Source organism: Mustelus asterias, chromosome 5, assembly GCF_964213995.1.
Source record: "Mustelus asterias chromosome 5, sMusAst1.hap1.1, whole genome shotgun sequence".
Lineage (NCBI taxonomy): Eukaryota > Metazoa > Chordata > Chondrichthyes > Carcharhiniformes > Triakidae > Mustelus > Mustelus asterias.
This window is the reverse complement of record NC_135805.1, coordinates 30654057-30681436: the sequence shown is the minus strand read 5'-3', so window position 1 is coordinate 30681436 and position 27380 is coordinate 30654057. Positions and strand designations below refer to the sequence as shown.

The following is a 27380-nucleotide window of genomic DNA, read 5'->3' as shown; positions in this document are numbered from 1 at the left end:
TTCACCAAGTTGCTCTGCTCTTGACCTCATTATAACCTTGATCCAAACATACACAAAAGAGCAGAACTCCAGATGTGATGTGAGAATGGCTCCCTTGACATTAACTGAATGTGGAATCAAGGAGCTGGAGTTGATGGCGCTCAGGGGGGAAAGCCCTTTGCTGGTTGGAGTCATACCTGACGCAAAGGAAGATGGTTGCAGTGGTTGAAGGTCTATCATCTCTGCCGCAGGGTAGGTCCAAGACCCAACTACCTTCAGATGCTTCATCAATGACCTTCTCTCCATCATAAGGTCATAAGTAGGGATGCTCACTGATGGTTGCACAATGTCAGCACTATTTGCAACTCCTCAGATACTGAAGCAATCCGTGTCCAGTTGCAACATGACCTGGACAACATTTAGGCTCGAGTTGTTAAGTGGCAAGTAACATCTATGTCTCGCATACCGGGCCAAGACTATCCCCGACAACAGAGAATCTTCGCCCAACTATCAACATCCATAAATTGAACTGGACCAGCAATGAAAATATTGTAGCTATAAGAGCAGGTCAGAGGCTGGGAATTCTGTGGCGAGTAATTCACTTCTGGTGTTCCCAAGATCTGTCCATCATCTGCAAGGCTCATCAGGACCCTTGCCAGGATGAATGCAGCTCCATCAACACTCAGGTAGCTCAACACCATCCAGGACAAAGCAACCTGCTTGATTGGCACTCCATTCACCACCTTAAATATTTACTTCCTGCACCTCTAACACACAGTGGCAGAAATCTGTAGCATGTGCAAGGTCTACTGCAGCAACTCACCACCATTAAACTTTCAAATCTGCAACCTCCATCACCTAGAAGGAGGGTAGTAGAACATCACCAACTGCAAGTTTCCCCCCACGCCACACACCATCCTGACTGATACATAACATGTCAACACATCCACAAATCTTTCATTGTCTTTGTTTTCAGTTGGGGAATAAGATCAAATATAAAACTGATCATTAGCAACAAATTCTCATTCATATGCTTTGTTTCAATAAATTGGTCCTAACTAGTCAAAAATATTTGTTTCTAATCCACTACCACTTTAAAAAGGAAGAGGAAATTTGGAAACAAGCTTAGGAGCAGGACTTTATACATGGCAAGCTCAGCATTACTTCCCCACCCAGAGAGAAGTACAGAAAAATCGGGAAAATGAATACATGCTGAAGGTGTGGTGCCAGAAGGGTGGATTGCACCAATTATCTGGAGTAAAAGCTAGTATCCATAACAGTAACCATGAAACTACTAGATTGCTGTAAAAAGCATTATTTCTTTTCACAATGTCCTTTGGGAAAGGAAAAAAGTTATTTGTGATGTGAGACAAAAAACTTTTTCACACACGTGGTTCAGATCTGGATTGCACTACCTGGAAATGAGGCAGATCCAATTGAGGCATTCAAGAGGGCATAGATGATTATTTGAATAGAAGCAATGTGCAGGGGTACAGGAAAAGACATTCAGTCACAATACTTGCTTGGAGAGCCAGTGCAGACAAAAGGGGTCAAATTCCACCATCTGTGCTGTAACAATTCTGTGAAATTTGCCATCCTTATCCAGTCTAGCCAAAATGTGACTCCAGACCAATAGCAACAAGGCTAACTCTTAACTGTTAGAAATCATAGAAATCATAGAAACCCTACAGTGCAGGAGGCGGCCATTCGGCCCATCGAGTCTGCACCGACCACAATCCCACCCAGGCCCTACCCCCACATATTTACCCGCTAATCCCTCTAACCTACGCATCCCAGGACTCTAAGGGGCAATTTTTAACCTGGCCAATCAACCTAACCCGCACATCTTTGGACTGTGGGAGGAAACCGGAGCACCCGGAGGAAACCCACGCAGACACGAGGAGAATGTGCAAACTCCACACAGACAGTGACCCGAGCCGGGAATCGAACCCGGGACCCTGGAGCTGTGAAGCAGCAGTGCTAACCACTGTGCTACCGTGCCGCCCTGAATTGGCTCAGCAAGCCAGTTGGTTGTACTCAAGGCAATGGCTCACTTATTAAGGGGAATTCGCAATAAAGGCTGGCCCTGCCAGAGACCCACATCCTGAATATGAATCTTTGTGATGTGTTTAAAATCATGGGAAAGTGTAGAAAGAATCTGACTGTTCCAAATAGTTGAGGGGCCTAGAAATAGAATCCATGGACACAAGATTAAATTTAACAAAATAAACCCTTCTACGGAGCTTTATGATTTTTTGTAATTCCCTTACAAGACTAATGCTTAGGACAGAAACTAAGTCGACATTCAAATTTGATAGGTGGATGAAAAAAAAAGGGAATAAAGGAATACCAGATATTTATTTGTGTGGAGAGTTGGACTATATCTTGTTTCTATGTTGTAACTTCGATTTACTTTTATTTCCAAAGAACCAGCCTTTAAGTTTGGCTGGAAGATCCTTCGGACAAGTAAACAGGTTTAGAGAGCTGCACCTCTCGCCTAGTTAGCATGAGCATTTTAAACATTAATTTAATTTTACATATTATGATCTACATAAATTTTATCTACGAGTGTAAATACACCTTTCTACACAGGGATTCACAATATGCTGTCAATAGATTAAATTCAAGCCATATAGGTGAGGATAAACTGCCATAAAGGTTTCCTAGAAGTATGCCTTCTTGCTCCAAGTCACCCATTTCTTGGAACCTTTTAGGGAATACAGGAGAATATAAGAGAGATTTTCCATTCTTCATAAAAAGAACAATTTGTAACACGGGTACCTTGCCATCCATTAGAAACTATTGTATATGTTTCAAACTGAATCTTTGATAAACTTCCAAAAGGATGTTGGAAAGGAACACCACATAATGATGAGCTTTTGGAATAGAATTCTGAAACACTAGACAAAGATAAACCAAAAACGAATCAAGAGATGTGCTCAGTAGAAGCAACATAAGGGAATGGGACTGTGCCCACAACCTCTCTTTTCAGTGGGTTACTTATTTAGCAACACTGATGTGAACTAGCAAAACCAATCCTTAAGGATAAATATCCCACAGAAGGAACTATCAAAAAAATTAATTGCTCAAAACACTCCTTTAAAAGTATCTGTATTGGGAGAAAGGAAATAAATAGCTGAAATGTGATGTAATATACTGTGCAATTTTTGTGGAACTGGAAGAGCTCTGTTCCTATTTGAATAGTGCATTAAAGCAAAAAAGCAATTTAATCAAAAAGCTAGCACATCTGGCAATGTAGCACCACTCAGTACTATACAGCAATGTTAGCACTCAATTAACTCAATTGTGAATTACATTTTGAATCTTCTGACTTAAAAGCTAGAAGTGCTAACTGAGGCAAGATGTCAGTGGGAGATCAACACTGCAGGCTCTACTGTCAAATAATAGGAGAGAAAGAACAGAGGTTGATCTTGTGGTAGAGTTCTTGTGCAGTGTGGAACTGGATGATGATAAGACTCTCACATGACTATAATGGATCCCCTGGAGGACACACTTGCTCAGTGATTTCTTCCCCAGTGGGATGAATTGCCTGTCCGAAGTTCAGTGAAGATAAGCAAATGAGAAAAATGGCTCTCTTAAATGTCAGACTACTTTAATGCTGTCCCTTACTGCTGCGTCAGATCAATGACTTCATTCAAAACGCAGGCTAACAGCAGTAAGTGCTGTCAATTAGCTTGCTGCTTTGAAAAACAATTCAAAGTGCTTTCATTCTATTCTTTCCTCTGCTATTATATAGTCCTTTGATCAATCATCTGTGAAAGGTTGTTTGAGAAAGCAACTAAAAAATTTTAAAAGCAAATTCATTTTTCTCTCTTTCCAGCCCTGATCATGATAGTCTGCTTCCCTGAACTCTGTTTACAAGCTTTAAACTAATGAGGGGGGAAACACACGTTGTACATCGGTGAATACAGTTATTAAAAGGAAATAGAAAATTAAATCAAAGGTTTGTCATCTGAATGCACAAAGTATGTGCAATAAGATCGATGAAATAGTGGCTCAAATAAAGGTAGATGATTTTGATTTAATCACCATTACAGAGACAAGGTTGCAAGGTGATCAACATTGAGAAATAAATATTGCAGAGTACACAATTTTATGGAAAGACAGAATGGAAAAGAGGAGGTAGCCTTTACATTAAAGGGTGACCTAATGAAATCAGTGAGAAGGGATCTGGCCTCAGAAGACCATTAACTAAACTGTAATGGCAAGGGTCAGAAAACGCTAGTGGGAGTAGTTTATAGATCTCCTAATAGTGCTTGTACTATTGGACGTTTAAGCTTGTAACAAAGACAATGTAATAACTTTGTGGGGAACTTTAATCTTCTTATAAATTGGGACAATCAAATCGGCAAGAATTCTCCAGAAGCAGAGTAGAAGAGTTTGTGGAATATTTTCTTGACAGTTTCCTGAAGTAATACTTCGTGAAACTGACCAGGGATAAAGCTTTCTTACATGTAGTATTGTGTAATGGGATAGGCTTAATTGATAATCTCATAGTAAAATATTCACAGGGAAATAGTGATCACAGTATCATTGAATTCCACGTTAAATTTGAAAGTGACATACTCTGACCAATCTGAAACTTCAGTTCCTAGAGGTGAAGAGGGAACTTGCGAAGATTAATTAGGTAAAACTAAAAGGTATGGTGGTAAATGAATTGTGGTAAGCATTTAAAAAGGAACAATTCAAAACGTTCAACAAAAATACGTTCCACTGAAAAACAAAATCTCAGTAAGAAAGACTCATCTCGCATTTCTTGTGCTTTTGCCTTTGAGGTTTGAGATCCTGCTCATTCCTGACTCGATGGCAGAAGGTTAATGACAATACTATAAAAATAAACAGTTCTTCAAAGATCCAAAAGTTTTTCTAACCTGTATGCAGAAAGGATGTTAAGAGGTGGAGGTTTCTCACATGTGCTGTATGTTTCCAGCAATGGAATGGGCAATGATTTGCGGTCAAACAGTTGCTGATCTTGTACTGTGGAGCTTCGAAAGGCTTTCCTCATAGTTATATCTTGAAGGGAGACTGAAAAAGAAAACAAATGTTTAAGCCAGCTTAAAACCTCTGCATGAGTGTCTTCAATGAATTTTACACCAATTGTATTTTATGCTCACAGAAGCAGAGTAATATTGCTATTAATATCACTCATCACAGCTCCAGGGCATCACTGCAGGAGTTCCTCAGGGTACTGTTTTAGGCCCAACCATTGTCAGCTGCTTGATCATTCACCTTCCTTACATTATAGGGTGATAAGTGGGGTTAATCGCTGATGACTGCATAATGTACAGCACCATTTGTGACGACTCAGATACTGAAGCAGTCCATGCTCAAATGCAGCAAGACCTGGACAATATTCAATTTTGGGCTGATAAGCAGCAAGTAACATTATGCCAGGCAATGACCAATCCAGCCATCTTCCCTTGACATTACCATCACTGAATTCCCCACTATCAATATCCTGGGAGTTACCATTGACCAGAAACTGAATTGTACTAGTTATATAAATACTGTGGCTACAAAAGCAGGTTAGATGCTAGAAATGTTGTGGTGACTAATTCACCTCCTGACTCCCCAAAGCTTGTCCAGCATCTGCAAGGCACAAGTCAGGAGTGTGATGGAATATCCTCCACTTGCCTGGATGAGTGCAGCTCCAACAACACTTAAGAAGCTTGACACCATCCAAGACAAAGCAGCCTGCTAGATTGGCACTCAGGGACTCACCGAGGAGCCTGACGCAATACATTTCAAGCCCATGACGGCTACCATCTTGAAGGACAAGGGCAGTGGATATCTGGAAACGCCACCAGCTGGAAGTTCCCCTCCAAGTCACTCACTCATTCCAAAATAATGGGTAATAAGAGTCCATGATGATCTGAAGATTCAGCATTACTATTAATGCAAGTTGAACAATGGATAAATTCGTTAGACAGAGATTTATTGAGAGATTACACACCTCCAAGGTGCAGAGGGATCTGGGTGCCCTACTGCAAGAGTCTCAAAAGGTTGGTATGCCGGTGCAGCAAGTAATTAGCAAAGCTAATAGAATGCTATCGTTTATTGCAAGGGGAATTGAATGCGAGAGGGGGAGATTATGCTTCTGTTATACAGGACATTGGTGAGACCACATCTGGAGTACTGTATGCAGAATTGGTCTCATTTCAGGAAAGATGTAAATATGTTGGAAGTTCAGAGAACATTAATTAAATTAATAGATTAATGAATAAATAGTAGCTATTATTAGATTAATGGCTGGAATGGGCAAGTTTACTTTATGAGGAAATAGTGGATAGGCTAGGCTTGTATCTGTTGGAGTTAAGAATAAGAGACGACTTGTTTGGAATATAGATCTGACATGATGAATGTGGAAATGTTTCAAAGAACAAAGACAATTACAGCACAGGAACAGGCCCTTCGGCCCTCCAAGCCTGCACCAACCATGCTGCCCGACTAAACTAAAACCCCTTACCCTTCCAGGGACCATATCCCTCTGTCCCATCTTATTCATGTATTTGTCAAGACGCCCCTTAAAAAACCACGACCATATCTGCTTCCACTACCTCCCCCAGCAGCAAGTTCCAGGCACCCACCACCCTCTAAAAAACTTGCCTCATACATCTCCTTTAAACATTGCCCCTCACCACCTTAAACCTATGCCCCCTAGTAATCAAATCTTCCACCGTGGGAAAAAGCTTCCGACTATCCACTCTGTCCATGCCCTTCATAATCTTGTAGACTTCTATCAGGTCGCCCCTCAACCTCTGACACTCCAGTGAGAACAAACTAAGTTTCTCCAACCTCTCCTCATAGCTAATGCCCTCCATACCAGACAACATCTTGGTAAATCTTTTCTGTACCCCCTCCAAAGCCTCCACATCCTTCTGGTAGTGTGGCGAACAGAATTGAACACTATATTCTAAGTGCGGCCTAAGGTTCTATAAAGCTGCAACATAACTTGCCAATTTTTAAACTCAATGCCCTGGCCAATGAAGGCAAGCATGCCGTATGCCTCCTTGACTACCTTCTCCACCTGCATTGCCACTTTCAGTGATCTGTGTACCTGTACACCCAGATCCCTTTGCCTATCAATACTCTCGAGGGTTCTGCCATTTACTGTATTAGACCTTCCAAAATTGCATTATCTCACATTTGTCCAGATTAAACTCCATCTGCCATCTCTCCACCCAAGTCTCCAACTGATCTATATCCTGCTGTATCCTCTGACGGTCCTCATCGCTATCCGCAATTCCACCAACCTTTGTGTCGTCCGCAAATTTACCAATTAAACCAGTTACATCTTCCTCCAAATCATTTATATATATTACAAACAGCAAAGGTCCCAGCACTGATCCCCGAGGAATGCCACTTGTCACAGCCCTCCATTCAGAAATGCACCCTTCCATTGCTACCCTCTGTCTTCTATGACCACCTTGCCAGTTCACCTCTGATCCCATGCAACTTCACCTTCTGTACCAATCTGCCATGAGGGATTGTATCAAAGGCCTTACTGAAATCCATGTACACAACATTCACTGCGCTACCCTCAATCATCTTCATCACTTCCTCGAAAAACTTGATCAAGTCAGTGAGACACGACCTCTCCTTCACTAAACCATGTTGCCTCTCGCTAATACATCCAATTATTTCTAAGTGACAGTAAATCCTGTCTCGAAGAATCCTCTCCAATAATTTTCCTACCACTGATGCAAGGCTCACCGGCCTGTAATTACCTGGATTATCCTTGCCAACCTTCTTAAACAAAGGAACATTGGCTATTCTCCAATCTCCTGGGATTTCCCCTGCAGCCAGTGAGGATACAAAGATTTCTCTCAAGGCCCCAGCAATTTCCTCCCTTGCCTGTCTCAATATTCTGCACTATATCCCATCAAGCCCTGGATCTACCTTAATGTTTCTCAAGAACCCCAATACTTCCCCCTTTTTGATCTCAACAGGACCCAAACTATCTACACACCCTTCCCCAGACTCATCATCCACCAAGTCCTTCTCTTTGGTGAATACTGATGCAAAGTACTCATGTAATACCTCGCCAATATTCTCTGGCTCCACGCATAGATTCCCTCCCCTATCCTTGAGTGGGCCAACCCTCTCGCTCTTATATAAGAACATAAGAAATAGGAGTAGGCCATCTAGCCCCTCGAGCCTGCCCCTCCATTCAATAAGATCATGGCTGATCTGAAGTGAATCAGTTCCACTTACCCGCCTGCTCCCCATAACCCTTAATTCCCTTATCGATCAGAAATCCATCTATCTGTGACTTAAACATATTCAACGAGATAGCCTCCACCACTTCAGTGGGCAGAGAATTCCAGAGATTCACCACCCTCAGAGAAGAAGTTCCTCCTCAACTCTGTCCTAAACTGACTCCCCTTTATTTTGAGGCTGTGCCCTCTAGTTCTGGTTTCCTTTCTAAGTGGAAAGGATCTCTCCACTTCTACCCTATCCAGCCCCTTCATTATCTTATATGCCTCTATAAGATCACCCCTCAGCCTTCTAAACTCCAACGAGTACAAACCTAATCTGCTCAGTCTCTCCTCATAATCTACACCCCTCATCTCTGGTATCAACCTGGTGAACCTTCTCTGCACTCCCTCCAAGGCAATATAACCTTTCGCAAGGGGACCAAAACTGCACACAGTATTCCAGCTGCGGCCTCACCAATGCCTTGTACAGATGCAACAAGACTTCTCTGCTTTCATATTCTATTCCCCTCGCGATAAATGCCAACATCCCATTTGCCTTCTTGATCACCTGTTGTACTTGCAGACTGAGTTTTTGCGACTCATGCACAAGGACCCCCAGGTCCCTTTGCACAGTAGCATGTTGTAATTTTTTTTCCATTCAAATAATAATCCAATTTGCTATTATTTCTTCCAAAGTGAATAACCTCGCATTTACCAACGTTATACTCCATCTGCCAGATCCTCGCCCACTCATTCAGCCTATTCAAATCTCTCTGCAGACCTTCTGCTTCCTCCACGCAATTCACTTTCTCACTTATCTTCGTGTCGTCAGCAAACTTTGTTACCCTACACTCAGTCCCCTCCTCCAGATCATCTATGTAAATAGTAAACAGTTGAGGCCCCAGTACCGAGCCCTGCGGCACGCCACTAGTCACCATCTGCCAACCAGAAAAGCACCCATTTATTCCAACTCTCTGCTTCCTGTTGGATAGCCAATCCCCAATCCACGCCAACACCCTACCCCCAACTCCGTGTGACCCAGTCTTCTGCAGCAACCTTTTGAGAGGCACCTTATCGAATGCTTTTTGGAAATCCAAAACCACCACATCTACCAGTTCCCCTCCGTCAACCGCACTAGTCACATCTTCATAAAAATCCAGTAAGTTCCAGTAAGTTATATGTATAAAAAGCCTTAGGATTTTCCTCTGGTTGTGAAACTTTGGAATTCTCTTCCTCAAATGTGGTTGAGGCACAGTCTTTGAATATATTTAAGGCAGAGGTAGGTAGATGGATAGATAGGGCAGCATGGTGGCACAGTGGTTAGCCTTGCTGCATCACAGCGCCAGGGACCTGGGTTCTATACCCAGCTTGGGTCACTGTCTGTGTGGAGTTTGCATATTCTCCCCGTGTCTGCATGGGTTTCCTCCCACAGTCCAAAGATGTGCGGGTTAGGTTGATTGGCCAGGCTAAATTGCCCCTTAGTGTCAGGGTAAATAGGTGGGGTTATGGGGATAGGGCCTGGGTGGGATTGTGGTCGGTGCAGACTCATTGGGCCGAATGGCCTCTTCCTGAACTGGAGGATTATGATTTTAAGTAAGGAAATGAAGGGTTATTGACACAGGAATGTGAAGTTGAGGTTAAATTAGATTAGCCATGATCACATTAAATGGCAGAACAGGTTCGAGAGATCAAGTGGCCTATTCCTAATTTGTATGATCGTATATCACAAGTAAAATAGCATCTTGAAGCAGCGAACAGACAGAAAACTAACTCTACGAGCCTTTAGACGCCGAAAAATATCACCAGACAATTTTTCCCCTTACTCAGGAAGGTGTCTCAAAACAGCAAGTGCAGACAGAAGATTCAACTGCCTTGACCCCACATACAAAACCGAGCAGGAGACAGTGGACAATGCTGTGGTTGGGATTTTAACCGAGCTTTTGATCACCTGTACCCAACATCTCATGTGTCTATTACATTTGGTTGGTTTGGACTCTTGCGGAGTGCCTTGGGTCAGTTAACTGCCTCCAGGGTGCTATACAAATGCAGATTTTAAAATTGTACATTTTGTGGGTCATTTCTAATTGACTCCTAGCCCTGAGGTGCAGCGCCACGAGAAAATCAAGTGAAAACAAACCAAAAACTGGACCAACTCGGTTAAACATTGAGGCTCGAGATAGCACAAGATCACAAAACTTTCTACAAATATATAAAACAAAAAAAGAACGGCTAAAGTAAACATTGGTCCTTTAGAGGATGAGAAGGGGGATGTAATAATTGGAAATGAGGAAATGGCTGAGGCATTGAACAGGTATTTTGTGTCAGTCTTCACAGCGGAATTCACAAATAACATGCCAAAAATTGATGACAAGGCGGCTATGGCAGGTGAGGACTGAGAAACTATTACGAAAGAGGTGTTGGGCAAACTAATGGGGCTAAAGGTAGACAAGTCTCCTGGTCCTGATGGAATGCATCCCAGGGGACTAAAAGAGATGGCGGGAGAAATAGCAAATGCACTCGTGGCAATTTACCAAAATTCACTGGTCTCTGGAGTGGTTCCCGCAGATTGAAAAACAGCAAATGTGATGCCACTGTTTAAAAAAGGAGGTAGACAAAGGCGGGTAACTATAGACTGGTTAGCTTAACTTCTGTAGTGGGGAAATGCTTGAATCTATCAACAGGAAGAAAGAGAGACACATCTGGATATCATAGAATCCCACAGTACAGAAGGAGGCCATTCAGCCCATCGAGTCTGTACCGATAACAATCCCACTCAGGCCCTAACCCCGTAACCCCACATATTTACCCTGCTAATCCCCCTGACACTAGGGTCAATTTAGCATGGTCAATCAACCTATCCCGCACATCTTTGAACTGTGGGAGGAAACCGGAGCACTCGGAGGAAACCCACGCTGATATCGGGAGAACGTGCAAACTCCACACAGACGGTGACCCGAGGCCGGAATCGAACCTGGGTCCCTGGCGCTGTGAGGCAGCAGTGCTAACCATTCTGCCACCGTGTCGACAATATAAATTGTCCCATTGGTAAGACGGGGCATGGGTTCATGAAGGGCAGGTCATGTTTGTCTAATTTGGTGGAATTCTTTGAGAACATTACATGTGCAGTGGACAATGGGGAACCCATGGATGTGGTGTATCTGTATTTCCAGAAGGCATTTGACAAGGTGCCGCACCAAAGGCTGCTGCATAAGATAAAGGTGCATGGCGTTACGGGTAATCTATTAGCATGGATAGAGAACTAGTTAACTAACAGAAAGCAAAGAGTGGGGGTAAATGGGTGCTTTTCTGGTTGGTGATCAGTGACTAGTGGTGTGCCTCAGGGATCAGTGTTGGGACCGCAATTGTTTACAATTTACATAGATGATTTGGAGTTGGGGACCAAGTGCAGTGTGTTAAAATTCACAGATGACACTAAGATGAGTGGCAGAGCAAAATGTGCAGAAGACGCTGAAAGTCTGCAAAGGGATATATATAGTCTAAGTGAGTGGGCAAGGGTCTGGCAGATGGAGTACAATGTTGGTAAATGTGAGGTCATCCATTTTGGTAGGAACAACAGCAAAATGGACTATTATTTAAATGGTAAAGAATTGCAGCATGCTGCTGTGCAGAGGGACCTGGGTGTCCTTGTGCATGAATCACAAAGTTGGTTTGCAGATGCAGCAGGTAACTAAGACAAGTGGAATTTTATTCTTCATTGTTAGAGGGATGGAGTTTAAAACAGAAAGGTTATGTTGCAGCTATACAAGGTGCTGGTGAGACCACTAGTACTGTGTAACTGTGTACAGTTTTGGTCTCCTTACTTGAGAAAGGATATACTGGCACTGGGAGGGAGTGCAGAGGAGATTCACTAGGTTGATTCTGGAGTCGAGGGGGTTGGTTTATGAAGAGAGGCTGAGTAGATTGGGGCTATACTCATTGGAATTCAGAAGAATCAGGGGAGATCTTATAGAAACATATTATGAAGGGAATAGATACGACAGAGGCAGGGAAGTTGTTCCCACTGGCAGGTGAAACTAGAACAAGAGGGCATGCCCCCAAAATAAGGGGGAGCAGATTTAGAACCGAGTTATGGAGGAACTTCTTCACAGAAAGGGTTGTGAATCTGTGGAATTCCCTGCCCAGTGAAACAGTTGAGTCTACCTCATTGAATGTTTTTAAGGCAAGGATAGATAAATTTTTGAACAGTAAAGGAATTAGGGGTGAGTGGGCAGGTAAGTGGAGCTGAATCCACGAAAAGATCAGCCATGATCTAATAGAATGGTGGAGCAGGCTTCCACCACCTCCTCCGGCAGCACATTCCAGGCGTTCACCACCCTTTGTGTATTTGCCCGTTACATCTCCTTTAAACTGTCCCCTTCTCACTTTCAACCTATGCCCCCGAGTAATTGACCCTTCAACCCTGGGAAAAAGACTGACTATCTACTCTATCCCAGTCTGTCATAATCTTGTAAACCTCTATCAGGTCCCCCTTCATCCTCTGACGCTCCAATGGAAAACAATCCAAGCTTGTTCAACCTTTCTTTACAATCCATATTCTCCAAACCAGGCAACATCCTGGTAAATTTCTTCTGCACCCTTTCCAATGCATCAACATCCTTCCCGTAATGTGGTAACCAAAATTGTACACAAAACTCCAAATGAGGCCTAACCAAAGTCTTATACAGCTGCAATTGTCTACACACATTTTCTCGCAAAATTTGGACTTCTAATGAACAGTTCCCCTGCATCTGAAGCCCTCCAAGGTCTCGAACTCTGCATAGAGTGAGGAAGCATCACAGAGGAAGCATCACAGAGGAAGCATCACAGAGGAAGCATCACAGAGGAAGCATCACAGAGGAAGCATCACAGAGGAAGCATCACAGAGGAAGCATCACAGAGGAAGCATCACAGAGGAAGCATCACAGAGGAAGCATCACAGAGGAAGCATCACAGAGGAAGCATCACAGAGGAAGCATCACAGAGGAAGCATCACAGAGGAAGCATCACAGAGGAAGCATCACAGAGGAAGCATCACAGAGGAAGCATCACAGAGGAAGCATCACAGAGGAAGCATCACAGAGGAAGCATCACAGAGGAAGCATCACAGAGGAAGCATCACAGAGGAAGCATCACAGAGGAAGCATCACAGAGGAAGCATCACAGAGGAAGCATCACAGAGGAAGCATCACAGAGGAAGCATCACAGAGGAAGCATCACAGAGGAAGCATCACAGAGGAAGCATCACAGAGGAAGCATCACAGAGGAAGCATCACAGAGGAAGCATCACAGAGGAAGCATCACAGAGGAAGCATCACAGAGGAAGCATCACAGAGGAAGCATCACAGAGGAAGCATCACAGAGGAAGCATCACAGAGGAAGCATCACAGAGGAAGCATCACAGAGGAAGCATCACAGAGGAAGCATCACAGAGGAAGCATCACAGAGGAAGCATCACAGAGGAAGCATCACAGAGGAAGCATCACAGAGGAAGCATCACAGAGGAAGCATCACAGAGGAAGCATCACAGAGGAAGCATCACAGAGGAAGCATCACAGAGGAAGCATCACAGAGGAAGCATCACAGAGGAAGCATCACAGAGGAAGCATCACAGAGGAAGCATCACAGAGGAAGCATCACAGAGGAAGCATCACAGAGGAAGCATCACAGAGGAAGCATCACAGAGGAAGCATCACAGAGGAAGCATCACAGAGGAAGCATCACAGAGGAAGCATCACAGAGGAAGCATCACAGAGGAAGCATCACAGAGGAAGCATCACAGAGGAAGCATCACAGAGGAAGCATCACAGAGGAAGCATCACAGAGGAAGCATCACAGAGGAAGCATCACAGAGGAAGCATCACAGAGGAAGCATCACAGAGGAAGCATCACAGAGGAAGCATCACAGAGGAAGCATCACAGAGGAAGCATCACAGAGGAAGCATCACAGAGGAAGCATCACAGAGGAAGCATCACAGAGGAAGCATCACAGAGGAAGCATCACAGAGGAAGCATCACAGAGGAAGCATCACAGAGGAAGCATCACAGAGGAAGCATCACAGAGGAAGCATCACAGAGGAAGCATCACAGAGGAAGCATCACAGAGGAAGCATCACAGAGGAAGCATCACAGAGGAAGCATCACAGAGGAAGCATCACAGAGGAAGCATCACAGAGGAAGCATCACAGAGGAAGCATCACAGAGGAAGCATCACAGAGGAAGCATCACAGAGGAAGCATCACAGAGGAAGCATCACAGAGGAAGCATCACAGAGGAAGCATCACAGAGGAAGCATCACAGAGGAAGCATCACAGAGGAAGCATCACAGAGGAAGCATCACAGAGGAAGCATCACAGAGGAAGCATCACAGAGGAAGCATCACAGAGGAAGCATCACAGAGGAAGCATCACAGAGGAAGCATCACAGAGGAAGCATCACAGAGGAAGCATCACAGAGGAAGCATCACAGAGGAAGCATCACAGAGGAAGCATCACAGAGGAAGCATCACAGAGGAAGCATCACAGAGGAAGCATCACAGAGGAAGCATCACAGAGGAAGCATCACAGAGGAAGCATCACAGAGGAAGCATCACAGAGGAAGCATCACAGAGGAAGCATCACAGAGGAAGCATCACAGAGGAAGCATCACAGAGGAAGCATCACAGAGGAAGCATCACAGAGGAAGCATCACAGAGGAAGCATCACAGAGGAAGCATCACAGAGGAAGCATCACAGAGGAAGCATCACAGAGGAAGCATCACAGAGGAAGCATCACAGAGGAAGCATCACAGAGGAAGCATCACAGAGGAAGCATCACAGAGGAAGCATCACAGAGGAAGCATCACAGAGGAAGCATCACAGAGGAAGCATCACAGAGGAAGCATCACAGAGGAAGCATCACAGAGGAAGCATCACAGAGGAAGCATCACAGAGGAAGCATCACAGAGGAAGCATCACAGAGGAAGCATCACAGAGGAAGCATCACAGAGGAAGCATCACAGAGGAAGCATCACAGAGGAAGCATCACAGAGGAAGCATCACAGAGGAAGCATCACAGAGGAAGCATCACAGAGGAAGCATCACAGAGGAAGCATCACAGAGGAAGCATCACAGAGGAAGCATCACAGAGGAAGCATCACAGAGGAAGCATCACAGAGGAAGCATCACAGAGGAAGCATCACAGAGGAAGCATCACAGAGGAAGCATCACAGAGGAAGCATCACAGAGGAAGCATCACAGAGGAAGCATCACAGAGGAAGCATCACAGAGGAAGCATCACAGAGGAAGCATCACAGAGGAAGCATCACAGAGGAAGCATCACAGAGGAAGCATCACAGAGGAAGCATCACAGAGGAAGCATCACAGAGGAAGCATCACAGAGGAAGCATCACAGAGGAAGCATCACAGAGGAAGCATCACAGAGGAAGCATCACAGAGGAAGCATCACAGAGGAAGCATCACAGAGGAAGCATCACAGAGGAAGCATCACAGAGGAAGCATCACAGAGGAAGCATCACAGAGGAAGCATCACAGAGGAAGCATCACAGAGGAAGCATCACAGAGGAAGCATCACAGAGGAAGCATCACAGAGGAAGCATCACAGAGGAAGCATCACAGAGGAAGCATCACAGAGGAAGCATCACAGAGGAAGCATCACAGAGGAAGCATCACAGAGGAAGCATCACAGAGGAAGCATCACAGAGGAAGCATCACAGAGGAAGCATCACAGAGGAAGCATCACAGAGGAAGCATCACAGAGGAAGCATCACAGAGGAAGCATCACAGAGGAAGCATCACAGAGGAAGCATCACAGAGGAAGCATCACAGAGGAAGCATCACAGAGGAAGCATCACAGAGGAAGCATCACAGAGGAAGCATCACAGAGGAAGCATCACAGAGGAAGCATCACAGAGGAAGCATCACAGAGGAAGCATCACAGAGGAAGCATCACAGAGGAAGCATCACAGAGGAAGCATCACAGAGGAAGCATCACAGAGGAAGCATCACAGAGGAAGCATCACAGAGGAAGCATCACAGAGGAAGCATCACAGAGGAAGCATCACAGAGGAAGCATCACAGAGGAAGCATCACAGAGGAAGCATCACAGAGGAAGCATCACAGAGGAAGCATCACAGAGGAAGCATCACAGAGGAAGCATCACAGAGGAAGCATCACAGAGGAAGCATCACAGAGGAAGCATCACAGAGGAAGCATCACAGAGGAAGCATCACAGAGGAAGCATCACAGAGGAAGCATCACAGAGGAAGCATCACAGAGGAAGCATCACAGAGGAAGCATCACAGAGGAAGCATCACAGAGGAAGCATCACAGAGGAAGCATCACAGAGGAAGCATCACAGAGGAAGCATCACAGAGGAAGCATCACAGAGGAAGCATCACAGAGGAAGCATCACAGAGGAAGCATCACAGAGGAAGCATCACAGAGGAAGCATCACAGAGGAAGCATCACAGAGGAAGCATCACAGAGGAAGCATCACAGAGGAAGCATCACAGAGGAAGCATCACAGAGGAAGCATCACAGAGGAAGCATCACAGAGGAAGCATCACAGAGGAAGCATCACAGAGGAAGCATCACAGAGGAAGCATCACAGAGGAAGCATCACAGAGGAAGCATCACAGAGGAAGCATCACAGAGGAAGAATCACAGAAGAAGAATCACAGAAGAAGAATCACAGAAGAAGAATCACAGAAGAAGAATCACAGAAGAAGAATCACAGAAGAAGAATCACAGAAGAAGCATCACAGAGGAAGCATCACAGAGGAATCATCACAGAAGAAGAATCACAGAAGAAGAATCACAGAAGAAGAATCACAGAAGAAGAATCACAGAAGAAGAATCACAGAAGAAGAATCACAGAATCCCTACAGTGCAGGAGATCGCATTTGGCCCATCGAGTCTGCACCAACTCTCCAACAGAGCATCCCACCCAGACCCTATCCTTGTAACCTCACATATTTACCCTACTAATCTCCCTAATTTACACATCGTGGGACACTAAGGGGCAATTTAACATGACCAATCCACCTAATCTGCACATCTTTGGACTGTGGGAGGAAACTGGAGCACCTGGAAGAAATCTATACAGACATGGGGAGAACATGCAAACTCCACATATGTTGTACCGACCTACTAGCTTTTTGTGATTCATGCACTGGAACACCTAGATCCCTCTGTACGACGCTCACCTGCAGACTCTATTTAGATAATAATCTGCCTTTTGATTCCTCCCACCGAAGTTCATGACCTCACACTTCCCCACATTCGCCAGGTTTTCACCCAGTCACCCAATCTATCTATTTCCGTTGAAGAATCACAATATCCGCATCACAACTTGCCCTTCCACCTCTCTTCATACCATCTACAAATTTGGAGACCTTGCATTCTGTTCCTTCCTCCAGGTCATTAATGTAAATAGTGAACAATTGTGGGCCAAGAACTGATCCCTGCAGTACTCCACTAGTTACATCTTTCCACTCTGAAAAGGATGCATTTATTCCAACTCTGTTTTCTACCTAACAGCCAGTTTTCAAACCACGCTAACACACTTCCGCCAATTCCAAGGTTTTTACTTTATGCACCAGCCTCTTATGCAGCACTTTGTCAAATGTATTTTGGAAATTGAAATACTCTCCTTAAAGAATTTGAGCAAATTTGTCAAACATGTTTTACCTTCCATAAAACCATAAATCCCTCTTTTTGATTGGGATAAACTCCTGAACATTTTGGACCCAGATATTCGAATATCTGCCACCGCTTATCTGCTGACTTGAACCTGAGCTTCACCTGAGACAACTCCTCCTTCATACCATTATAATTGCCCTATTTAAGTAGAAGACACTGGTTATGGACCTATGACATTCACACTCAAACTGCATCTGGAATTTTATCATATTATGGTCACTATTCCCTAGGGGATCCTTAAGCACAAGATCCTTTATTAATCATTCATTGCACAAAACCAAATCTAAAACAGCCTTTCCTGGGTAGGTTACACGATGTACTACACAAAAAATAATTCCCTGATGCACTCCACAAATTCTACTCCGCCACCTCACCTATTTACCTGCCATCATGTTCCCTTCACTCATTTATCTTCTCTCCATTGCTCCTCAGGATGGCTCTAGGACCTTTAAACTCTCTACTTACCAGAACATGGCAGCTAGTGCCATAAACAGGGGGCATGGCTTCTGCAATAATTCTCTCCCACTTCTCCCAGCAAGGATGGTTCCACTGAGTGAATTTGGAAGGACCCCCCCCATCTGAAAACTGGCCCCAAAATTGCAGTTATTAGGTAGCTTATTATCTGATTTAGGTCAGAAAGAGAGATTCTGACCCAGATCAGAAGTTCAATCAAATTGCTCCTTAACTTTCTAAATTCTAATTTGGATGAAACTGTGGCAAATGGAATTCAATGTAGACAAATGTGAAGTCATCCAATTTGGATCTAAAAAGTATAGAAAAAAGAACCTTCTAAATAGTGAAAAGCTAATTGGGGTTCAAAGAGATTGGGTTAGGGGTTGGCAAAGGGAACTCCAGGTACCTGTAGCATGAAAAGGTACAAAAAAAATAATCAAAACGTCAAATTGAATTCTGCCCTTTACTTCTCTAATTCCACTAGATTTACAAGTCATGCTTCAGCCTTCCATCCCATAACTAACTCCTAAATACGAGCCTAGTTTGGTAGTAAAAGCAAAATACTATGGATTCTGGAAATATGAAATAACAGAAAATGCTGGAAAACTCAGGTTTGTCAACACCTGTGGCTAGAGAAACAGGGTTAACGTTTTTAGTCAGTATGATTCTTCCTCAGTTTATTTGTGTGATCTCCCTTAAAGTCCTGGTATAATTGAATCCACTCCAAGGCCAATATGCCCGTACTCAGGTGTGGTGTTTTGAACTATTCCCTGTATTTCAGCTGTGGTCTAAACAGTGCTTTTTATGGCTGAAGCATGATTTCTAAATCTAGCAGAATTAGAGAAGGGTAGCAGTCAATTTGCCTTTTTGATTATTTTCTGCAAATTTTATGATATCGGTACCTGGTGTGCCTTTTGCCAACTTATTACTCCTCCCACCCCCAGTCTCTTTGGACCCCATTTTTTCACCATTCAGAAAGTTTTCAGTCCTCTGTGAATTGGATCACTTCACATTTGCCTACACTGAAATCCATTTATTTCATCTATTTGCACCTCTTTGGTATCTCTCGCTCCCTTTCAAGTTGATATAAAAGATCCTGTGGCACTATTTTGAAGACCACCAAGGGAGTGATCCTGGCCAACATTTACTCTTCAATCAATATCACATAAGCAGATTATCTAGTCATTATTATATTGTTTGTAAGAACTTGCTGTGCATGAATTGGCTGACATTTTTCCTTCCAGGTAAGGTGATAACTAACTACAAGTTTGTCCAGTTCTGGCCACCAGAGGTTAGGAATCACGTGAAGGCATTAAGGAGCGCGCAAAAAAGGTTCACAACAGCAGCTCCAGGAATGAGAGCTACGTGGATAACCTGTTTAGAAAGGTTTAGCTTCAGGGCCTGGAGGCAGAGACACAGAATGGGTAACCGCCTGGCAGTCCAAGAGAACTAGGCAGGTATGCGAGAGTGCCCAGAGATCCTGCTCAGAATTGGTTTACCATTTTAATAGCTCGTGGGGGCCCTGGATCCTCAGAAGAGTAGTCAGAGCCAGGTTTGTGGCACCACGGGTGGCTCGGCTGTACAGGAGGGGAGGAAGTTGAAGAGAAGAGCAATAGTACTAAATTCATTAATTAGGGGAACAGACAGACGTTTGTGAGACTCCAGGATGGTATGTTGCCTCCCTCATGCCATGGTGAACGATATCATCCGACAGCTGCAGGACATTCGTTTGGGGTGGGAGGTGAACAGCCAGAGGTCATGGCCCACATTAATACCAATGATTTAGGTAGGCAGGGGGATGGAGTCCTGCAATCAGAATTTAGGGAGCTAGGTAGAAAAGTAGCAACAGGACCTCAAATGTAGTAATCTCCAGATAACTCCCAGTGCCACGTGCAAGTGAGTGCAGAAATGGGAGAATAAGGCAGATTAATGCATGGCTGGAAAGATGGCAGGAGGGAGGACTCAAGATTCCCTGGAAACGGGGACTGGTTCTGGGGGAGATGCACCTATACAAGCTGGAACGGTTGTTCCTGAACAGAGCTGGGTGAGTCCCTTGCAGGGAGCTTTGCTAGTGCTGTTGGCAGGGCTTTAAACTAACTTGGCAGGGGTGTGGGAACCAAGAAGAAATATCAGAGAGGAATACCACGATACACTAAATACTGGGAGGAACAGAAAGCACTGGAGTAGAGAATACCAAGTTAATCGGTGAAGTTGGACTAAGGGTGAAAGTAATGATGTCTAAAATCAAGATTACTGTGACGTATGTGAAAATACAGCGTACAGTAAATAAGATTGGGGAGTTACAAGCGTAGATTGCTTTGTGGAAATATGATGCTGTGGTGATAACAGATCTGCCGCAAGGGCAGGCAGGGCAATGTGATAAATATTTCTGGGTACAAGGTGTTCAGAAAAGATAGGAAAGGAAGGAAAGGGTGAGAGGGCAGTATTGGTTAAGGAGGGCATTACAGTACTGGAGATGAGGATGTTCCAGAGGGTTCAAAGACATTCAATTTGGCTAGATCTAAGGAACAAAGAGGGTGCAAATACATTACTCAGTGTAGTCTGTCGACCACCAACTACTGAGAAGTATATAGTTGAACAAATCTGCAGGGAAATAACAGAGCAATGCAAACATTATAGAGCAGTTATAATGGGGGATTTTAATTACCCAAATGAAGACTGGGACAGTGTTAGCATATTCTATTTTAAGAGGGATGTGGGCCAAATGCAAGCAAATAGGGTTAACTTAGATGTGCATTTTGGTCAGCATGGACCAGTTTGGGCTGAAGGGCCTGTCTCCGTGCCATAGTGTTTGAATAGTGTGGAGGAGCAGAGGGATCTAGGTGTATGTGTGCATAGATCCCTGAAAGTTGGGAATCAAGTAGATAAGGTTGTTAAGAAGGCATATGGTGTCTTGGCGTTTATTGGTAGGGGGATTGAATTTAGGAGTCGTAGCGTTATGTTGCAACTGTACACAACTCTGGTGCGGCCGCACTTGGAGTACTGTGTGCAGTTCTGGTCCCCACATTACAGGAAGGATGTGGAGGCTTTGGAGAGGGTGCAGAGGAGGTTTACCAGGATGTTGCCTGGTATGGAGGGGAGATCCTATGAGGAGAGGCTGAGGGATTTGGGATTGTTTTCGCTGGAAAGGCGGCGGCTAAGAGGGGATCTTATTGAAACATATAAGATGATTAGAGGTTTAGATAGGGTGGATAGTGATAGCCTTTTTCCTCTGATGGAGAAATCCAGCACAAGGGGGCATGGCTTTAAATTGAGGGGGGGTAGTTATAGAACCGATGTCAGGGGTAGGTTCTTTACCCAGAGGGTGGTGAGGGATTGGAATGCCCTGCCAGCATCAGTAGTAAATGCGCCTAGTTTGGGGGCGTTTAAGAGATCCGTAGATAGGTTCATGGACGAAAAGAAATTGGTTTAGGTTGGAGGGTCACAGTTTTTTTTTTTAACTGGTCGGTGCAACATCGTGGGCCGAAGGGCCTGTTCTGCGCTGTAATGTTCTATGTTCTATGTTCTATAGGTTCTATGATTCTAAAGGACAGAGAGGGGCAAAAGTTCCTATATTGTGTTTGGGAAAATTTCCTGTCACAGCACATGTCTAGTCCAAGAAATGATGCACTATTCTTGGAAATTAGGTGGGCCAAGTAGATCAAGTGCCAGTGGGGGAACATTTAGGAGGCAGTGACCCATCGTATCGTAGGGTTTAGTACGATGTTAGAAAAGAATAATAGGCAATCCAGAGTAAAAATAATTAATAAAAGAGTTGAGAGAAATCAGGAGGGCAAAAAGAGGACACAAGATTGTTTTGGCAGATAAGACAAAGGAGAATCCAAAGGGCAAAAGAGTAACAAGAGCCTCTTAAGGATCAACAAGGTCATCTATGTGGGGATCCACAAGAGATGGGAGAGATCCTAAATGAATATTTCTCATCAATATTTACTGTTGAGAAAAGCTTTGATGTTAGGGAACTTGGGGAAATAAATAGTGATGTCTTGGAGTGTACATAATCCAGAGGTGGTGGTGCTGAAAGTCTTAAAGCGCATCAAGGTAGATAAATCCCCAGAACCTGAAGTGTATCCTAGGACATTGTGGGAGGCTAGGGAGGAAATTGTGGGTGCCCAAGCAGAGATATTTGAATCATCAATAGTCACAGGTGAGGTGTCTAAAGATTGGAGAGTGGCAAATGTTGCGTCTTTATTTAAAAAGGGCTTCAAGGAAAAGCCTGGGAACTACAGGCCAGTGAGCCTCACATCTGTAGTGGGTAAGTTGTTGGAAGGTATTTTGAGAGACAGGATCTACAGGCATTTAGAGACGCAAGGACTGATTAGTGACAGTCAGCTTGGCTTTCCGAGTGGAAAATCATGTCTCACAAATTTGATTGAGTTTTTTGAAGGGGTAACCAAGAAGATAGATGAGGGCAGTGCAGTTGATGTTATCTACATGGACTTCAGCAAGGCCTTTGACAAGGTACCGCATGGTAGGTTGTTGCACAAGGTTAAATCTCTCGAGATCCAGGGTGAGGTAGCTAAATGGATACAAAATTGACTTGATGACAGAAGCCAGAGGGTGGTTGTAGAGGGTTGTTTTTCAAACTTGAGGCCTGTGACCAGCGGTGTGCCTCAGGGATCAGTGCTGGGTCCACTGTTATTTGTCATTTATATTAATGATTTGGATGAGAATATAGGAGGCATGGTTAGTAAGTTTTTCAGATGACACCAAGATTGGTGGCATATTGGACAGTGAAGGTTATCTCGGATTGCAACGGGATCTTGATCAATTGGGCCAGTGGGCTGACGAATGGCAGATGGAGTTTAATTTAGATAAATGCAAGGTGATGCATTTTGGTAGATTGAACCAGGGCAGGACTTACTCAGTTAAAGGTAGGGGCATTTGGGGGAGTTACAGAACAAAGAGATCTAGGGTTACATGTTCATAGCTCCTTGAAAGTGGAGTAACAGGTGGACAGAGTGGTGAAGGACAAGGGCAGCAGATAACTGGGAACATCAACACTTGGAGATTTCCCTCCAAGTCGTTCATCGCCCTAACTTGGAAACATATTGCTGTTCTTTCACTGTTGATGGGTGAAAATCCTAGAACTCCCCCGCTAACAGCACAGTCGGCGTACCTACACTACATGGACTGCAGCAATTCAGGAAGACAGTTCACCACCACCTTCTCAAGGACAAGGGATGGGTAGAAAATGCTGGCCCAGCCACTGAAGCCCACATCCCATAAACAAAGAAAAACAACAGGCCGAATGGCTTGCTGCAAACATTGTGCAATTCTGTACAAGTTCACAGATGGTATTGAGGGGATTTATCAGAATGGTTCCAGTGAGGAGGGATTTTAGCTGCAGGATTAAGTTGGAGAATTGCAGTCGTTCTGCTTTGAGTCAAGGAGATTCAGGAAAAATTTAACAGAAGTTTAAGACTGACAGGTTTAGATAATGTAGAAAAAGATTTCCATTAGCTGATGGTACAAGGACTGTGGGACACACATTTAAGGTTCAGCACATGAAATGTTGAGGGGGGGGGGGGGGGGAATGGGTGTGTAGAATAACTTTTATTCAGTGAGTGGTAATGACCTGGAAAAAACAGCTAAGGTGGTGGTGCAAGTATTGAAAAATTTTGAAAGAAAATTGGATGGATATTTAGGAGCTGGCAAAAGTATGGGGGAAATACAACAGTTCAATGGAACTGACTAGCTTGCTCCACAAAGAGCCAGCCTGGACACAATAGGCTGAATGGCCTTTTTTCTGTGCTGTGGTTTGCTTCTATGCCTTAGCGATTCTATGACTTTAATGTCCAGTGGTAATATAAGGCATGATATAAATACACATCTGTCTGTCTTGGTAATTTCATGTTTGCATCTGCACATCTTACAATGCCACTCATTTGTGTGTTATATTATAGGATAACAAGCACAAACTGCATACATTGACCATCAACCACACCCCACCCAATTATCCCTGCATTCTGCACATCAATATTCAGTTTTGATACAGTATACTTTATTTATATTAAAAATCTATCACAAACAGCAATTACCAAATTACTATCAATGATAAGTGTTGATCAATTTCAAGAAACTGGGTCTTTTTAATTAAATTGCTGCATAATGCTGGTTGTTCGAAGTACACTGAAAGCCTCACAAAAGATCTACCATTCATGTGGAAACACAAGCAATTTCAACTGCAAGACTAATTGACTTTTGGTACTTTTCTGGATAGCTTTGGGAGTGCTCAGGCATTTTGTTTGAATTCCTCAGGATTTCTAATTGGGGTGGAAAGGAAACCTCAATATTAATATACTAGTTTTTTAAAAAATGAAAGAAATTGCATTGCTAGGCCAGTCTCAATACTGATGGAGTCATAACCATGACTCATCCTATACAAAACGTCAGGGTAGAGAAAAACCACAGAAAATTTAATTTCTGCTCAGTGACATAATACTGTTTTGGGAATGAGTAATTAGATTAACTCAGAACATTCACTGTCGTGACCCGAGGCTTTTTGTATGTGCAGCAGCAGGCCTGTAGATAACACGTACTACATTGTGAAGATGTTTGGATAAACTATCGGCCTCCTTAATTTCATGAGGAAAATATTTTAACAATTTGATAAGTAAGCTCTATTACCTTCACAATGGAAGTAGTCTTAACTGAAACTTCAGAAAGAAAGGGACAATGATTAAACTAAATTATATCAATTGCAGGCTTCACAAACACAATTTGGATTTTGAGAGTCAAGTGTCAAACAAATGCAACAGGGATTGGACAAGACTATTATACATACAAGAGTAATTTCACTCTACGGTGTACACTATAGCAGAGTGTTGTGTTGCATGGCTTTCAAATCCATGTCAAATTTGTCCATGTTCAGCTGAATTCTTCTTCAAAAATCATCACTGGCACACATTTAACACCACCAATACCTTGGTTGGTTGTGCTTGCGAACATTGTATTCTCAGTGTAGGCATGCTAGTGCAATCAGTGTGAACTAAGACTTGCTGATCCAGACCAACAAGATCAACCTACTACCAACCTGTATAGAAGATTATTTTGGACAGTTACCAAAACTTTTCAGTGATTCCCTCAGGCTTGATGACAGCTGGTGTAATGATTGGAAAACTATGAAACATACCAAATGGATTCCTTATGAAGGACCTCCACAAGAGTATAACACCGGACAACCATTAACCAGAGCCAGTCACAGCAGATGCTACTGACTTCTCCATTGATGAAGGATTTAAGTATTCCTGTTACATGACTATGGAGTGCCAACTCAGACCTGGAGCACATCAAATGCTGCCCATAGAAAATAACCAGTTAAACTGAAGTTTTGGCTTGCACATCTAACTTGGATATTGATATTGGCTTTGTTTTTTGCTACTCCGTGAAAGAGCAGCAGCAATTTCAGAAAGGGCCTGAAGACAACTTACGAAACGCACTAACTTTTATCCATCTCTTGTGCATAAAGTTTATTAACTGAGTGTTCACATTTTTTATATTTAAAATACTTACGTTCTTCTTCTTTTGGATCCAGTTGTGTCACACTAACAGAAAGACGGTCAACACGTTCCTGTAGAGAGTTAACCCTGAAGGAGAAACTATGAGCTTCATTGAAGAGTTCCCCAAATATATCTTCTGCATATTTACCTAAAGAATAGTTTGGAAAAATGACTTAGAGCAGATTCAAGTTTGGAAACGGATACCAAGATTGTATCGAAGATAAAGCTGGAAAAAAAATGGGAAGTTAGACTTCAATCCTCCAGCCCTAACAAGTCCTTACTTGTGTCAAGATCATCTACAAGATGCAAGTGGAAATCAATGAAAAATTAATACTTAGAATTCATAAATATTTAAAGAATATTGTGGCCACGAGCAACACATTCAATTTCTGTGACTTTCTACACCATAGTCTTCCAATTTTATTTTCAGTTATGCACTTAAATTGTGGCATTCTGCTTTTGTTTGATAAAATATTCCAGTAACTCAAAAAAAATCCTAGATTTTTGTGATTGAGTTTATGCCTTCTAATTATCAACTCAACAACAAATGAAGATTTTTTTCTATTTACCCCACAAAAATTTCTAAATTTTGAGCATTCCCATTAGATCTTTGGGCCTTCTCTACTTATGTGAAATAGCCAATTTCACTAGTGTCTTACAATGAATGTTCCTTATCTTAGTAAGTCTCAGTTCCCTCCTCGATCTTAAACTTTCTAAAATAGAACATCCAAATTGGACACATTATCCTAACTGTGGACTCAGTAATGATTCATATTGCATTGCCTCTTCACTTTATGCTCTGAACTTTGGATCCAACAATTTTTTTCTGTACAATTTTATAAATTGTCCTTTCACATTTTAAAAATGTATCTGAACCCCAAGTTGATACTCTCTCTTTTCTTCTCTCTTTCAAAGTTTTACCATTGAGAATATATTTCTTACTCTTCCTTCATTTATCCATGTAAACATTTTCTCTACCTCTGCAATCCACCAACCCATGTCCTTATGAAGTTCCACACAATTTTCCTCAATGGCTGCACCCTTCTCTTTATATCCCTCCATTCAAAACATTTATTATTCACTATTCAGTTTTCTGTTCTTTCTTCAACTTTTCACTGTAGCAATGGTCTTTTTCAACATGAAGCATCTAAATGTATTCCAATAAGCTCTAAAATACTACCTTTACATGTTCATCAGGCACTTTGCAATCTATGTTTACAGCATAATGGAGCATTGTTGAATGCAACCTTATATTTCTTTTCATGATTCAGCTTATTCATTCAGGTGTTGCAGAGTAATGGGATGAATGCAAGATTGTCTTATTCTACCAAACTTTGTACCAAATAAGCACCAGGGTTATAATTGTTCTTCATGGTGGCACTGAACGAAGATGCATTAAGGGAAGCAAGGAAGTGGTGGGAAGAAACAGATATAAAGGGCCAATTTTAATCCACAAGAGGAAATGCAAGTAGAATTCCAAGGCAGATGGAAAACTTCTAAAGTGCAAAGTC

General features: G+C 43.1%; 1 protein-coding gene across 3 annotated transcripts in view; it reads right to left on the bottom strand.

Annotated features, from left to right (window-relative positions):
- Nucleotides 1-27380, bottom strand: part of wasf1 (WASP family member 1) — a 128027-nt gene that overhangs the window by 32692 nt on the left and 67955 nt on the right. For all 3 annotated transcript variants that reach the window (XM_078212335.1, XM_078212336.1, XM_078212337.1), the window contains exons 3-4: nt 25883-26017; nt 4872-5025 (exon numbers count right to left, since the gene is read on the bottom strand). In XM_078212335.1, the coding sequence (XP_078068461.1) occupies nt 4872-5025; nt 25883-26017 (289 nt within the window). The remainder of the gene's footprint in view (nt 1-4871; nt 5026-25882; nt 26018-27380) is intronic.